Consider the following 16,747-nt stretch of genomic DNA (forward strand, 5'->3'; position numbering starts at 1 on the left):
ATTGGCTTACAAGATAATGAATTCAGAAAAATGATTAATTTATATACTAAATAATTTTTTTTTTTTTTTTTTGTGGTGCTGGGGATTGAACCCAGGGCCCTGTGCTGTAAGGCAAGCACTTTACCAACTGGCTATCTCCCCAGCCCCCTAAATAATTCTTTAACAAAAATAATTTGAAAATGTGAAACGGAATAAAAAGACAAAAATCATTAGAAAGCTGTCCACCATTACTGCATAACTTCTCTAACTTGCCCCCTCATAATCCATTAAGCAAGAATTCGTATTCTCAAACGATTTTGCTACCTACTTCACAGGAAGCTTAATTTCATCCTTAAGAAATGACTACATCTGGGGCTGGGGAGATAGCTCAGCCGGTAGAGTGCTTGCCTTGCAAGCACAAGGCCCTGAGGTTCGATCCCCAGTACCGAGAGAAAAAAAAAAGGAAAGAAAGAAATGACTACAGCTGATACTCTGAGAGAATCAAACCTAACCAATTCAAAACAGAGAAACAAAAATAAAACAAATTCAAACAACTCTTGAAACAGTATAGTTTAGCAGAAAAGAAAATCATACAATTAATTTGCATTAACTATATAACTGGCCAGATTTCTGGTTTAATGAAATGCAAACAAGGGGTAGGGAAGTAGCTCAGTTAGAGCATTGCCTAGCACACACAAGGCCCTTGGTTCATCCCCAGAACCCCCTAAATAAATATGCAAACAAAATATAATCTTAGATTCCAAAAAGAGTATTACTGTATAGAATTTCCTCACTATCCAAATTCTTACTACTAGAATCAGAAACGAATAGATTCAAATGTTTGTGATACAGCAATGTAGGATAAGGTATCCTTCTCTATCCAAACCCTTATTATTTACTATCCAAAACTCGGGAATAAAACAGATTTGAATAATGTGGTATGCACTACATTATCTGTGATATTTAAAATATATCTGTGACACAGAAAGGTAGGAATTTAGTAGATATGGATAAAAGGATGTATCTGTATTGTTACACATCTCTATAACTTCTTAGTAATACATAGAACAGATATTTTAACAATCCTTTCTTGAATAATACGTCACTCTTATCACTTCATTACTATTACCCATATTCCCTTCACAAGATATACTGCAGTTTAGCTTTCATTACAGTCTATCTGCTTATATGTTGACTTGTAATTGTTTGCAAACTGGTATATGAAAGAGAAAGAAATATTTGTAAGACTTATAATGATGAAGAGCCTAGTATTCAGAATACAAAGAATTCTTACAACTCAATAATAAAAGTAATAAATAGGTCAACTGAAAACCTGGCAAGAAATCTGAACAGACAACATTTCCCCAAAGATGATATATGAATGGCCAACAAATACAAACATGCTCAATATCACCAGTCATTAGGGAAATACGAGTCAAAATCACAATGAGGTAGCACTTCATACTCACTAGCAGAGCTATAATAAGAGAAAGAAAAGGGAGGTAATATAAAGTGTTAGAGAGGATATGGAGAAATCAGAACCCTCAGAAAATATTGACAAGAATCTACAGTACTGAAACCACTTTGGAAACAACTTAGCAGTCTCTCAAAAGTTAACACATGGTAGGAATATAGTTGGAGTAACTGAGCAGTTGCCTAGCCTGTGTGAGTCCCTAAATTTAATGTTAATACTGCCAAAAAAAAATTAAGTTACCATATGATCCAGTAATACCATCCTAAGTATAAACACAAGTAGAACTAAAAACAAATGCCTACACAAAAACTTTAAACAGGTGTTCACAGAAGCATTATTCATAACAGTGAACAGTTTCCAAAAAATGGAAATAATGAATGGCTACACAAACTGTGGTATGCCCATACAACACAGCATTATTTTGTCATAAAAGGAATAAAATTGCTGATACATGTACAATCTTGGATGAATTTTAAAAACCGATGCTATGTGTAGGAAGTCAGACACAAAAGGCCACATACTATGATTCATTACATAAAACACAAGACTAGAAAAATCCACAGAAACAAAGTAGATTAGTGCTATCAAGAGCTGGGTCACAGAGTATTGGGAAATGACTGCCTATGGGTATGAAGTGTTCTTAATTAGCCATGATAGATGCACAACTTTGTCAATACAACGAAATTCACTGACTCGTACACTTCAAAAAGGTGAATTTACAGTATGTGAACTCTATCTCAATTAAAAATTTCAAGTTGTAGACATTTTATAATGGAATTATCCCCAAGCAATGTGCAATGCATGCAAGTAGTAAAGTATTTTTTAAATATCTGTAGGTAGATTAAAAGATTTGTACAGTAGTGATATTAAGTTTTTAACTTGAAAGTACAAAAAGTAACAGCTTTGGGCTGGGGTTGTGGCTCAGTGGCAGAGCACTCGCCTAGCATGCTTGAGGCCCTGGGTTAGATCCTCAGCACCACTAAAAATAAAATAAAGGCATAAAAAAAAGTATTAAAAATAAAAAAAAAAAGTAACAGCTTTGTTTATTCCCATCTCAAGGTCCCACACAGCAGATGGATAGACATAAAGGAAGCAAGAATCAAGAGAGCGGTTCAGAGGCACATCAAAATAAATCATTTGCTGAGGCTTTCAGAGTCAGTTTGCAACCCAGGCCAAAAAAGCCCATCTCATTATTTAATATACACCTTTATTTGCCATAGTCTGCAGCAGATACTTTTGACTGTTTCCAAATAACCAATTCAACCTGTTAAAGATGAAAATCTATCAAGACTAAGTGTATTCAAAGAATGAATATGCCACTGATTTTAAGCAATTCTAAAAATAAGTTTATGCAACAGTCCTTAGGATATAACATCCAAATGAGCTTACTTCAGATATCGATGATATTCAGATATCAGCTTACTTCAAAATTATCGATGATAATTTTGTCCCTAATGAGATGGCTTCAAAAGAATCTGTCATTGTAGAATTCCACAATGGAATTCTTAAAGAGAACAATGTGATAGAAACCCCAAGCAGCCTAACAAACTCCACTTTTTAACCTGCATTTTGAAAATTTTACAACCTAACTTTACAAACCTGTTATCTCCAAGCCCCATACACTAATCACTGACTGCAGTTTAAACCAACAACTCATTGCTGTTCTTTTCCACTTTTGCTCATGCAACTTCTCATGAATGGAATTCCTTTTACAAATTCATCAAAATCAAGCAAAAATTTGCCACCTTCTTCATGAAGCCTTCCTTCACCATCTCAAGAGATCTCTTTCACTTTTCAACATGCCAGTACTTGCCTGTACTATCATACGGCACATTTTTGCTTCGTACAATAACTGAATACATCATATTCCTCTAAGGACTATGAGTTCCTGAAAGTTAGTGCAGTTTCCCCTATATCCTTGTCCACAATGCCTGATAAAGGGTGGATGCCTACCAAATTCTTAAATGAACTAAGCACTTATATAACTCCCTTTCATTCCCCCCAAACACTAATTCAGTAGCTAAGTATTAGGCAGGAGCTCAGAAAAGGCAAGTTTCCATAGACAGCAAACAACCATTTTCACTTCATTAAGAAATTTCATGCCATACTGTGTAGTCCCATTAAGACTAAAAATTGACATTCAAATGCTTCCTAGAATTGCCCCAGTTATAAGCACATTTGAAGGAATTGGAATAATTGAAATATCTTTACATAAGTCAAAAAGATTGATCCTGTTGCTGTTCTTCAGACAAGCTAAAGCTAAGCTAACATCACAACTTTCCCCACACTGGAAAAGTTTGAGAATAAGGGTGAGGAGCAGTCAAGCAATAGGTTATATCACATTAGTCACAGAGAAAGCCTAAATCTTCCTGGAATCTAGTAGGTAATATTAATCCCAGAGGACCCCCTCAATAATCACCTCATAACCAATATCCATGTTGATCATAATCACCAAGTGAACCTACTTAGCACTTCTAATCCTAAAATGCTTAAAAAGGCTTGGATTTTGGCATATTCAGATGTCCTGATAGGGATGCTCAACTAGTGAAATCTATGCAATGTTTCTAAAATCTGAAAAACAAAATCTGAAACATTTCCTGACTCCAAGCACTTCAGATAAGGGATAATCATATTCAACCTGCACCAATTCAGTTCAACTAAACAATCTGGAATCAACAACTAATCCTCCACCAACATCCAACTTGTTCTCCCATATTCCCCCAAAAAGCAGAAAGGAAAATTAGATTTTGGAAATGATTAAGAATTCACTTTTAGTGGGGAGCAGTGGTGCACACCTGAATCCCAGAGACTCAGGAGGCTGAGACAAGAGAATCTCAAGTTCAAAGCCAGCGTCAGCAACTCAGTGAGGCCCTAAGTGACTTAGCAAGACCCCTAACTCAAATAAAATAAAATTTTTTTAAATGGGGGGACTGGGGATGTGGCTCAGTGGTTAAGCACCTCTGGATTCAATCCCCAGTACCGCCTCAATTTATTTAATCAAAGACTGTTCTAATTAAATATCATTTAGAAACTAAATGATCGCAACCTTTGAATAACCAGTCAAGAGAATCAGAACATTAACTATTTCAGATTCAATTCCATTAAATAAAAGAGGAATTATTACATCTGAGAGTAAACAACAGTTGGCCTTTTGCACTACAAAAGGATCACTGCCAGCCCTTTTAAATATAAACTTAACACAACTGATTACTTAGAAAGCTCCCCTCCGTACAAAATTTCATATAATAGAGAAAATGAGGCCCAACTGATTTTAGTAAGAGAATATCAATATATATTTAGTGCTCAGACTAATATGTCACTCTGCACTTTGACCCCAAAACTTCCTCAACTTTACCTGGACAGTGGAAATTTTGGGAGTTAAAAGTATACTTGAAGAAAACTGATTACCAGATTAAAACACTCCTTCAAAAAAAAATGAATCTAATTTTGCTATTCAACTGAGACATGTAGAAGTCATCAAACAAAACAACAAAACACTGTGTCAAGCAGCAGTAACTAACCACTAACGCTGAATGACAAGAGTTTTTTAAAGTGGGGGAAGGGAGCCTGAGGCAGAAGGATATAAAGCAAACAATTAGAATAAGACAAACAAGTCATTAAAACCAACGATACTACAGCAACAATAAGAAATCTTCAGGATTATACTCTTCAATTTTATAAACTTTTAAAAACCAAAAGGCCCTACTGAACAGAACGACTTAGAAAAGTGAAACAAACACTACAAAACTAAATGTTCAAGATATTTTAACATTTTATACTAACCCACAACTCGGAAAATGCACTAATTTTATGTTTCTCAAAATCTCCTATATACCTCTTATCTGGTAGTGACAAACGACACATAAATCATAAGTGCTTAAGCCAATTTAACATTTTAGCAAATATAGGACAGGTCTGAAAGAATAAAACAAGCAGAGACAGCACAGTAAATAAGAACTGATAGCCAAAAGGCTGTGTATTTCCTGGAGGGCAGAGATAGGATTGGATTGGGCAGGAGGGGGATTTTTAACATATGTTCACAAGACAAATCATACCAAAAAAGCTGTTCATGCCTTCCTTATTTACACAGGCATGAATTTTAAAATGTACTTTTAACCTTTGGACAACCAAAGTGGTATCAAATACCTTACAGCATTGTTGCCTACATAAATTTTGATATTACAGAATAAAGCCTTAACAAAATTTACATTATACATTTCCATAATGAAACACTGGAGAAATGTTAAAGGCTAATATTCTCTAAGGTAAAGGATACCTTATTTTTCACTTGTTTAAAGTTTCAGTTTTGCTTTTTAATCTATTATAGAAAAACATCCCTATGGGCATTGTAAAGGGCAGACCCTCCTGTCAAGCCAGAAGGCTCAAACACAAAGACTGAGCTAACCAAGTGCTGTAATTCTTCCAAACTGAGCCTCTCCACACCCCCTCCACCCTTCCCCCCAACAGATATGTCTATTAAATCAGTGTCTGTTCTCCCCTTCGCACAACAAAGAGAACTTCTCACCGCATGAAATTGCCGCTGAATGGACACCAGAAAGCAGGATTTGCATAATTCCTTCCAACGAAACCCCGTCGGGAAGGAGGGTTTGAGGGGCCCAAGCGAATGGACAGAATCGCCCAGATTCTGTTGGGGAAGAACTGGTTCCCAAGAATATTCTTCACGGGGTGGGGTGCTGAAATTCTGGGCCTCCCCGAGGGCTGGGCGTGGGGGACAGAGGACGACGAGAGGGCATTTCCCCACACATCAGCAGCACCAGGCAAAGACCGGGAAATAACAATGCTGAGGACAGGAGAGTCAGACACAAGGATGGACTGGGGCTAAGGGGCGGCGGGCGGAGCGGAGACACCACACGGGCCACTTACTTTTTGGAGGGGGGTTAAATATATGAGTTAAGCCCTTATGGTCCCGCCGGCCGCCGCACAGAGGGAAACGGGACCTGGGAGAGAAAAACAGACAAAACACACAGTGTGAGAGGCGCAGCTCGGCCGGTCCGGCCCCTCCCGGGGCGCCCCGTCCACACTCCCTCCGGCCCCGCAGGGAAAACGCCACCCGGGGGCCACCAAGGACCGGGAGGCTGGAGGGTGGGGGCGGACAAGGCATTCCGCGAGGCGGCGGCTCCGGCCAGTCCCGGCGGGACAGAAGCGACCCCCTCCCGGCTCCTCCGGCGGACTCGGACCCACCCCCTCCTCCCCGCCGCGCACACGCCAAACACAATACGCACACACCGACCCGTGCGTCCAGGACTAACTCCCCGGCCGCCGCCGCCCGCGGAGGAAGTGCAGCCGCTGTCCCCCGCGGCCATGACACCCCACTTGGCTCGGTCAGGCGGACCCCGGGCCTGTGACAGCTCCGGCTCCCTCCGCCCCCATCTCCACCTCACGCCTCGCACACGCCGAGCGCCGGGCGCCCGCCCGCCGCCCGCTGCGCGTGCCCGCGGGCACGGGGGCGCGCCACCGAGCGTGGGGGAGGGGCGCGGGGAGGAGAGCAGGGGCGGGGACCCAGCACCCGGCGCCCCCCCGCCCTCACGCCACCCCCGTGCAGGGGCAGCCGGGAGGGGCCAGACTCCACAATAAACCGGTGGTGGTGCCGGCGGGGAGGAGGAGGGGCGCGCGTACCGAGAGCCCGCCCCGGGAGGAGCGCGAGGGGAGGGGCCGGCGCGCTCCCGGGCCGAGCGGGAGAGCCCGCCGGGGGGTCGCGCGCGCTCGCACTCCGGGGGGGGGGGGAGGGGGCGCCGGAGCCCAAGAGGGCGGGCGGGCCGGAGCAGCGCCGCCTCTGCCCCGGCTCCCTCCCTCGACCGGGGCGGCCGGCGACCGGGAGGCTCGAGGGCCGGAGGCGGCCGGAGGAGGGTCTCACCTACACAGTGAATAAGCTTGTGGCGCCACGAGTCCAGTTCTTGCCGAAAGCCGCGTCTCTCAACGGAGCATTGCTGCCGCCTACACACCCTCGCCATCTTCTGCCGCCCGCCCGGCCCAGCCTCCGCCGCGGCTCCGCGCACGCCCAGCCGCGTCGCCCGGGGCCGCGCACGCACCCGCGGCCTGGGCGTCGCGCCTCCCGCCGGGGGCGGCGCGGGGGCAGGGTCGGCCTCACCTCCCCGTGGCCCCGGGGCGGCCTGCGCCCGCGCACCCGCCCCGCCGCGTCTCCGCCCGCCCGGCTGCTTCCCGCATTCTGCCGCTGCGTCCGCCCGCCGCCTCCGGCCGCCTGGAACGCCGCCTTCCACGGCCGGAGTTCGGCCCCGCGCCACCCTCGCTCTGTCCCCCAAGGCCAGGGCTGCCCCTTCCTTCCCTGGGGCTTTTTGTATTTAAACCAGCCCCATTTATCACTTACAACCTGCCTATCTCCTGACACCAACTGTTGCAAGTTCCGTACAACTGCTTCTCTGAACTTCTCGATCGACACTGCTTCTCCCAGGAGCCTATTTAAGCTGCAGAAATAAGAATAAATGCCCGGATGCCAGAGGAGGCACTGAGCCCTAAGATTTTCAAAGGTTAAATGGACACATGATATTTATATTGTTCAAAGAGTTAGCCAATATTCGTAAACAGTAAAAAATGGAAATCAAACTTATTAAGTTAAAAAATAACCCAAGAGGTTTCTACTAGCAGGATTGATCATACGTAAGGTTCTCAAAGAGGTGTAGAAAACTGCTCAAGTAAAGATAAATTTCAAAAATAGACTTACAAGAGTACTAAAAACAGACTTTTGGAAAATTGCCCTAATTTCGGATTTCATAAAAAGACTCAAATATTTTCGATCAGAAAGAATTTCCAGGTACCTCCTGGAATAAGTAAATCACCCTGCACAGGGCACTATCTGTTCTATGTAAACGTAAAGTGATCTTAGTTACTTATTTGAGAGAGAGAAATGTGGGGGAGAACTATCGGAAAAGGGATAAGGTAGGGAGCAGAAAACCACACACACACACCCCAAAAAAGGAAGGAGGTCTCACTATACCAATAACCCTAGTACCCAGGGTTCGGACCTTTACAGTTTAAGATGAAGGACAGTACATTCCTGCTTTTAGATATTTAAATTTAAATTTGAAGACTTAATTGCTGTAGTGGGTTAAGCAAAGTCTTAAACACTTGACATTAAGGATCCCATTGATGTATTGATTTACATCTTTTCAAAGGTAGTTGTTCTGGTTCTCTGAACCAGGCACTTGTGAAACATATCTGTATCCATAATATATGGACAGGGTGGGCTTCTGTTAAGTAGGAGTGGTTTGAGTTGTATGAATAGAGGGCACCTTTGTCCCCCCTCCTCCCATCTTAAAAACAATGATCTTTGACCAATTCTCTAAAGTCGCCAATCTTTCATTGGTTTACAACTACTGCTAAATGAACAAGCCTTTAAGTCAGGAAGTTTCTGTGTACTTAATGTCAGTGATGAAGAACAGAAAGAACGTAATATAAAGATTACTCGTGATGGCAGGACATCTTGTATCACCAACCTGAACTTCCTATCTTCACCGGTAGGTGGTGGGTTTGAGTCTTTTGTAGCTTTCAAGCAAGTTTCTGTAGTGGTTGAAGGAAGTAAGTCTCAGAAAGTTTTACATAAATAATGTGGAACTCTTAAAGAGCATTACTGATGAGTGTATACTTTCCACTCACCCCACCTAATTTTCTTAAAAACAATCAAACCAAGGGTAATAATTCATCTATATAATCTCTTAGAGAATCTCAAATGTAACAGATTCAGAGAATTCTAGAGACTTCAGAGATAAGTATGATGCCCTTCATTTGAGGTATGGAATTGGAAGCCCTGACAAGTAAGGTGATTTGACCAAGGTGAAATAGTTGCTAGGTACAGAGAGGGCAACAAAAGTCAGGAGACAAGTTCCAGTTCCCAACTTAATGGCCATTACCACTATTCTATTTTGAATCTCAATTTCTGCTTCATTAATTTTAAGTTGGGAACCAACATATAGTTATTTCCTCACAAATGCCTATTTGGAAGACAGAATGGCAATAATAACTACCATTTATTGAATATCTACCATATGTTCAGTATTGCAGCATTATTTCATTCTGTCTAAATAGCAGTGCTATGAAGTAGGTAATATTTTAGCACATTTTCCAATAAAAGGACTCAAGACTCAGGGGAGGCATTAAAGATATGTGTCCAGGGCTGGCGGTGTAGCTCAGTGGTAGAGACACTTGCCTAGCACATGTGAGGCACCGGGCTTGATCCTGAGCGATGCATATAAATAAATAAAATGAAGGTATTGTGTCAATCTACAACTAAATTTTTTTTTAAAAAAGGCATCTGTCCAAGATCATATAGCTACCAATGGCAAGACCAGAATTCTAAAAGATTCCCAGGAACCAAATTCCCTCTAATTGTCCTGCTAGTAAGTAGAAGCAGGACTTGGCAAGTTGGAGGATTCATTTAATTCCTTATGAGATGATCCATACATGGGGTTGAGCAGTTAAACATTGTGAGTTTCTATCAAATGTCAGGTGGTGTCCTAGGCATTGAGAATACACAGATAGATAGTAAGACATGATTTCTGATCTCTATTTGTTTTGTTTGGTTTGGCTGGTCTGTAAACTCTTTACCATTCTGGAAGGGTCAAGCAATAAAACACAGCAGTAAAGAAAATAGGGTCTGGAAACAGAGCTTGACTGGAATCCTGGTTGTATCTGTTCATGGCTGTGTGGCCTTGACAAATTAGCTTTTCTGGTCATCAACTTTCTCAAGTGGAAAAAAAGGATGATAAAAGTCTACAAGATGGAGTTTGTGTGAAGGCGAAATGAAACGATCCATGTAGAGTCACTGACATATTGTTAGAATGAAAAGAGCATCAGGTCCCACGATTAGGCCTTGCTAAGCTCCGTGTGCTTTTCCAGTCTGCAGTATGCCGGGAAGCAAGGTGTCTATGCAGTTTGCGGTCAGTCTGTGAGAGTATGAAGGAATGACAGTAGTGGCCTAAGCAGTGCTCTGTGGTTCTCACAGTGGGCTCCAGGCAATAAGAAGGAACGGAACACAGAAAAAGATCATCTCAGAGAAGGAAAGTAGATTCTATCCTTCCACGAACTAGGTTTGTCAGTAGTAGATCAAATAGAACCTTGTGATTGATTAGTTGGAAATGTCATGGAGCAGGGCAATGGCCAACAATACATTGAAGAATTAAATGTATTGGAACCTTCTAAGAAGAAAACATATCTTGGAAGATTTTTTTTTAAAAGTCAACTTCTAATAAATTCCAATAAGTAACAGATACTTTTGAAGCACTCATGGATTGTGTCATTTATTCCTGACAATATCCCAATCAGTTATCCCCATTTTATAACAAAGCACAGAGAGGTGATAATTTGTCCAAGGTCACACAGGTTGTGGTAGATTTGCATTCATATGCAGGTAATGGAGATACAGCACCATAACGCTTCTTTGTCTCCAGTGCTGGTAGGGGAAGTGAGACCTAAAATGAGAAACAGAAGGGAAGCCATGTCAGTTGGTGGTTTGGCTTTTTTGAGGAACTACTCACGTAGGGGCTCTTTTTGCTTTGTAAAAGCACAGTTCCTCTCTACTCTGAGTGCCACTGCCCTAAAAGATGTCATAGCTTTGGGCTGGGGTTGTGGCTCAGTGGTAGAGCACTTGCCTAGCCCGTGTGAGGCACTGGGTTTGATTCTCAGCACCACACATAAATGAAGAAAATAAAGGTCCATCAACAACTAAAAAAGTATTTTACAAAAAGATATCATGGCTTTATGTTGTATGGGTGTAAAACTGATTTTTATAGTTTTATTAGGATATATTTCACAAACCATACAATTCTCCCATTTATTCACTCCAGTTGTTTTTAGTATACTCACAGAGTTGTGCAGTCATCACTACAATCACTTACAGAGCATTTTCTTCACTCCAAAAAGAAACCCCATATCTCTTATCAGCCACTCACCCTTCCCTAGCTACAACTAACTCATTACCTTCTATCTCTTACAAATTTTCTTATTCTGAATATTACACATAAATGGAATCAAACAATATGTGGTCTTTTGTGATAAACAACTTTTCACTTTGCATAATGTTTTCGAGGTTCATCTATGTTGTAGAACATGTCATGTTTACTTTCCATTGCCAAATAATATTTCATTGTATGAATATATGACACATTTCATTTATCCATTTGAGTTGATGGCTATTAGCTACCACAAATAATGCTGCTACAAATATTTATGTACAAATTTTTATGTAGACTTGTTTTCATATTTATTTTGAAAATGAATATGAATGTTTCATATCTATCTTTAATTTCAAATGACAGAAAAGTTTACAAGAACTTTCATGTCCCCTTCACTCAAATTCTCTAGTTTTTAGTATTTTACATCTGCTTTCTCTTTCCCTATCTGTATCTATATGATTTTGTAGTTCTCAAATTCTTTTGAACAATCTGATAGAAACTACAGACTCTATGCCCCATCACCCTTAAATATTCAGTGTGTATATCCACACAATAGACACTTTGCTGTATAACCATTATACAACCCTCCAAAGTCAGCATTAATACAACACAGACCCCATTAACATTTCACTCAACTATGTTCCAACTAATCCTGCATCCTCTCTAGGTACTTACATTGAATTTACTTGTCATATACTCCTAGTTCTTCAAACTGGAAAAAGTTTCAGGGCTAGAGACACAGCTCAGAGGTAAAGCGCTTGCCTAGTACATTCAAGGTCCTTGGTTTAATCCCTAGGACTGCAAAAATAACAGAAGAACAAACAAACAAAACTGGAAAGTTCCTTGGTCGTTTCCTGTCTTCATGATCTTGATAGTTTTTAAATAGTATATCCATTCTATATAATGACCTTTAACTGGATCCATCCAGTGTTCGCTTATGACTAGCTCAACCATACATTTTTGGCAGGAAAACCACAGAAAAGAGGCTGGGCTCTTGTCAGGAGGTGCCTGGTGTCAATTTTTGGCACCACTGCGATGAGAATTCTGCTAATCTGGTCAAGTGGTTTTCTCACCATAAGAATCACCTTTTTTTTCTTTTTTACTTTTGTATATATACATACCTATATCTACATACATCTTTAAATATTAAAAACTGTGAGTTCACACTAACACATTGTTTTAGTCAGCTTTTTCACTGCTGCAATAAATGACCCAACAGCGCAACTGTAAAGGGGGAAGGGTTTATTTGTGGGCTCACAGTTTCTGAGGAGGTCCTAGTCCATAGAAGGCCAATTTCCATTTCTCAGGGCTCAAGGTGAGGCCTGAACATCAAGGCAGAGAGTGTGGCAGAGGAAAGCAGCTCACATCATCAGGAAGCAGAGAGAGACTCACTGTCCAGATACAAAATATATACCCATAGCCACGCCCCAATTCCCACTTCCTCCAACCACACTCTACCACTCAATGAATCCCATCAGGGATTAATCCACTGATTGGGTTAAGACTCTTACAACCAATCATTTCTCCTCTGAACCTTCCTGCAGTGTCTCACATGTGAGCTTTTGAGGGAAACCTCACATCCAAACCATAATACACATTGAATTCCAATCCAGCACTTCCAGTTATTTGCAGACATTCCTTACTCCATATTTTTAAATCCCCTTCTAACACTGAGAAATCAGGCTCTCAAATACATATATGTATTTTATATTACTTCAGTATACTTATTTGCTTGATCTCTCTATGTGTAACAATTTCCTGACCACACGCAACCCACTCCTATAGCTCCTTTTTCAATGGTCATCTATTTGACCATCATCCAAATGTCACCTTTTGGCGCACCACTACCTAGAGGATGTCAGTTCTTTCCCACACTGAATGATAATGCATTCTGTGCTATTCCAACCAAAATTCCAACACAAACTCGACAAACCTAAAATTTTTGAAGAAAAGTAAAGGTCTATGAAGAATTGTGTCAATTTTTTAAGAGTAAAGACAAGTATATTTAGACACAGAAATGTGCAGCTAAGATCCTCTTTCAAGGAAGAACTTGCCACCTACCTGCAGGGAATGGGGCCAGTACATGCCTCCAGTTGTCAGCTGCTTCAGCACCAGCCTCAGCTGCTGAGAACACTCTTGCCCAAGGAATTCAAGAGTTTCTGCGATGTGGTGACTGACAGTGGTCCTGGCCATTCAGACTAATGCAGAACTCTCTGATGGTTAACACCTGCTCTAAAATGCTTCACTATGTTGATTAAGGCTTTGTCAACCCTGCATCTTAGTTCAACTACTTTCTCTGCCCAATTCTGCTTCTACCTTTTCTCTTTCATGGTCAACCAGTCCCTAAGAACACTTTGTATCCTGTGATGGTTAATCTTATGTGTCCCACTTGACTGTGTATGGGATGCCCAGATGTTTGGTTAAACCTCATATCAGGGAGTGTTTCTGAAAGTAGTTAGCATTTGAATGGTGTGAACTAAGTAAAGCAGATGTCTTTCTCCAACGTGAGTGGGCATCATGCACTTTATTGAGGGCTTAAATAAAACAAAAATGTAAAGGGAAAGTTGAATTCATTGTCTTTCTGACTGCCTAAGCTGGGAAAATTGATCCCCTGCCCTCAGCGCTCTTGGTTTCCTCAGGCTTTCAGATGCTAACTGTAAGGTATACCGTTGACTCAGGCTTTCCAGTCGCACCACTGGAAAGCACTTGGGGCCAAGCTTACAGATGGCAAATGGTATGTCTTTTCACCCTCCATAATCACGAGCCAATTCCTTATAACAAATCTCATCTGGATCTTATAGCATATGGATCTGTTTCTCTGGAGAACCCTGATGAATACACATCCCAAAGTCCACTCCAACTTCTGCTTCCAGAGAAGGAGGAATTCATTCTACTAGATGTTCTGATATAAAACCAGTAGCAATAAAGTCATACGTGGGTACTAACATAGGAAGAGGGAGATATGGAGAATAATATCCCTGTGATTTTATTGTGGGAACATTATAAACTAGACCACCCCAAAAGCATCATCCATATATGTATAAAAGAATTTTATTGCATCAAAGTTGATGGTCTATAAAAGGACTCTATAGATTCAATTTACAGATGCTCGATAAACTGGGAGGAAAACAGTTTCAATCTAACACCAGCAAAAAATTTAATATCTAATATATACAAGCAAATATTTCAAATCAAGAAAAATATGGCCAATCCAACCAAAAAACAATGGAAAAGATCATAATCAGGAAATATAAGAATGAGAAAATTGGGCTGGGGAGATAGCTCAGCTGGTAGAATGGCTTGCCTCGTAAGCATAAGGCCATGAGTTTGATCCTCAGTACAAAAAAAAGAAAAAGAATGTGAAAATCATATAGCTCACAAGTGCATGAAGAAACACTCAGTTTCACTAGAATCACAGAAAACACAATAAAATTACAAAGTGAATTCAAAAGTTGGCAAGGTCACTCAGGAAGCAGAAATCTTTATGTGAGAATAAATGGGTGCTGCTACCATGGGAAACATTATCTGGTACAGGTCTCTGTAGCTTCTGTGATCCAGAGTCGTAGAGCCAGAGACAAGACTAAGTGCTTTCAGTTCAGAGGAAGTCAAGTGTGACTTTCTTCCGTGGTCTGGAATCCAGGTTTCATCCACCACAAGCCGCCTCCACCATGCATCCCAAGTTCAACTCCAATGAGATCGAAGTCATGTACCTGAGGTGCACCAGCAGCAAGGTTGGCGCCTCATTTGCCCTAGCCCCCCAAGATCAACCCCCTGGGTCTGTCTCCAAAAAGGTTGGTGATAAACATGCAAAGCAACTGACTATTGGAAGGGTCTGAGGACTACAGAGAAACTGACTATTCGGAACAGACAGACCCAGAATGAAGAGGTACCTTATGCCTCTGTCCTGATCATAAAACCCTTCAAGAGCCACCGAGAGACAGAAAGAAACAGAAAACATTAGACACAGTGGAAATACCACTTCTGATGAAATTGCCAACATTGCCTGACAGATGCCTCATCGATCTTTAACTAGAGAACTTTCTGGAACTATTAAGGAGATTCTGGGGACTGCCAGTCTATGGGCTATAATGTCAATGGCTGCCACCCTTATGACATCATAGATGACATCAATAGTGGTGCAGTGGAAGTTGCCCCAACTAGTAAGAAGTACTTGGGAAAATATTTTAATAAAGGATCATCTGACAACCAAAAAAAAAAAAAAAGATTATAAGTGACAGTTAGTCTATTAGGGAGAGGATCCCAGGAAAATCAATAGGGAGTGAGGAAGAGAAAGAAGGCAATTAGGGGTGTATTATGCAGCAAATTACTAATGTGGGCACTAGAGATTATCTCTGGGTAACTGTAAGACAATGTAGAATACATGCCTCAGATGAACCCACTGAAGGGTTGTGAAAGAATGGACATTTTTTTTAAGCTGTCTGTTTTATCTCAACTCCCCAAGGTTCTCCCTCCCAGTGATGGGAACAAAGCCCTTAAAAACAGCCCCAAACAGAGAGTAAAAGGTGTAAATTGAGCAAGATAGTGCTTAGACAGTTAAGATATATAGGATATAAGATTACCAGAAACTGTTGCCAGAATCTACGCCCTGTTGTAAAACATGTGAAACATGTTGTATGTTCATCAGCAAACTCAGACCCCCTTTGGAATTCCCGGCAGCTTTGTTCCCCTTTTCCCTTCCATGTGCGACCCCTCCCGATGTGTGGTCTCTGCCTTTATAAACCTACAAGATTTTTTGCTCGGGACTCGACTCCTCGACTCCTGCGTGAGTCACGAGTTGGATCCCAGCGCGCTGGAATAAAAGCCTCTTGCGGTTTGCATCAAGTGATGCCTCCTGAGGTTGATTGGGGTTGCCGTCGATCTGTGGGACAGAGTTAGGGTCTCCTTTTTGGGGGTCTTACATTTGGGGGCTCGTCCGGAATCTGATGGCCCCCCCCTCATCCGTGGAGTCGACCTTGGAGGTAAGAAGGGGTACCCGAGGTTGTCTGTCTTTGTCTTGTGTTTTGTTAGTGGTCTGGTCCTATGAGCGCACTTTCGGTTTTCGGTTTTCGCAGCCGTTCGGTGACTCGTGAGAGTGGCCGAACAGTGGTTGGTAGACGTGCCTTGAGGGCCACAGGTTGCAGCCCTGGGGGACGCCCCAAGGGTGGAGGAGAGCCACTGGTAGAGCCTTAGGTGGTAGTCTCCTAAGGTAAGGGCGCTGATCAGGTTCAATTGTGGATCAGAGATTGGCACCCGTCTGATTCTGTTGCACGTTTGCGGCGGACAAGGTGGAGTAAGTGGGTCCTCGTGTCTGTAGCATTTTTGTCGTTTGTGTTTCTAACGACGGACGAACTGACGATGGGACAGACTG

The 16,747-nt window shown here is 41.9% G+C and overlaps 1 protein-coding gene and 1 pseudogene across 20 annotated transcripts in view; one reads left to right on the forward strand and one right to left on the reverse strand.

Moving 5' to 3' along the window:
- LCOR (ligand dependent nuclear receptor corepressor) overlaps positions 1 to 7,475 on the reverse strand; it is a 136,963-nt gene extending 129,488 nt beyond the window's left edge. For 4 of the 19 annotated variants that reach the window (XM_079137988.1, XM_079137987.1, XM_079137981.1 and 1 more), the window contains exon 1: positions 7,333 to 7,450. Coding sequence is in view for 7 of the 19 variants with exons in the window: in XM_079137989.1 (XP_078994115.1) it covers positions 6,338 to 6,411; positions 6,701 to 6,777 (151 nt within the window). In the remaining 12 variants the exon portion in view is untranslated. Of the gene's footprint in view, positions 1 to 5,978; positions 6,099 to 6,337; positions 6,412 to 6,700; positions 6,897 to 7,328 lie in introns of those variants that run through there. The other 15 variants (XM_079137986.1, XM_079137985.1, XM_079137995.1 and 12 more) reach the window with 11 other exon arrangements.
- Positions 7,476 to 15,047: 7,572 nt separating this feature from the next.
- Positions 15,048 to 16,469, forward strand: LOC306658889 (large ribosomal subunit protein uL11-like; annotated as a pseudogene). Its single transcript has 2 exons — positions 15,048 to 15,539; positions 16,408 to 16,469. The product of its transcript is annotated as a large ribosomal subunit protein uL11-like (transcript).
- The last annotated feature ends 278 nt before the right edge of the window (positions 16,470 to 16,747 follow it).

This window comes from Sciurus vulgaris, assembly GCF_902686455.1.
Source record: "Sciurus vulgaris genome assembly, chromosome: 4".
Classification (NCBI taxonomy): Eukaryota; Metazoa; Chordata; class Mammalia; order Rodentia; family Sciuridae; genus Sciurus; species Sciurus vulgaris.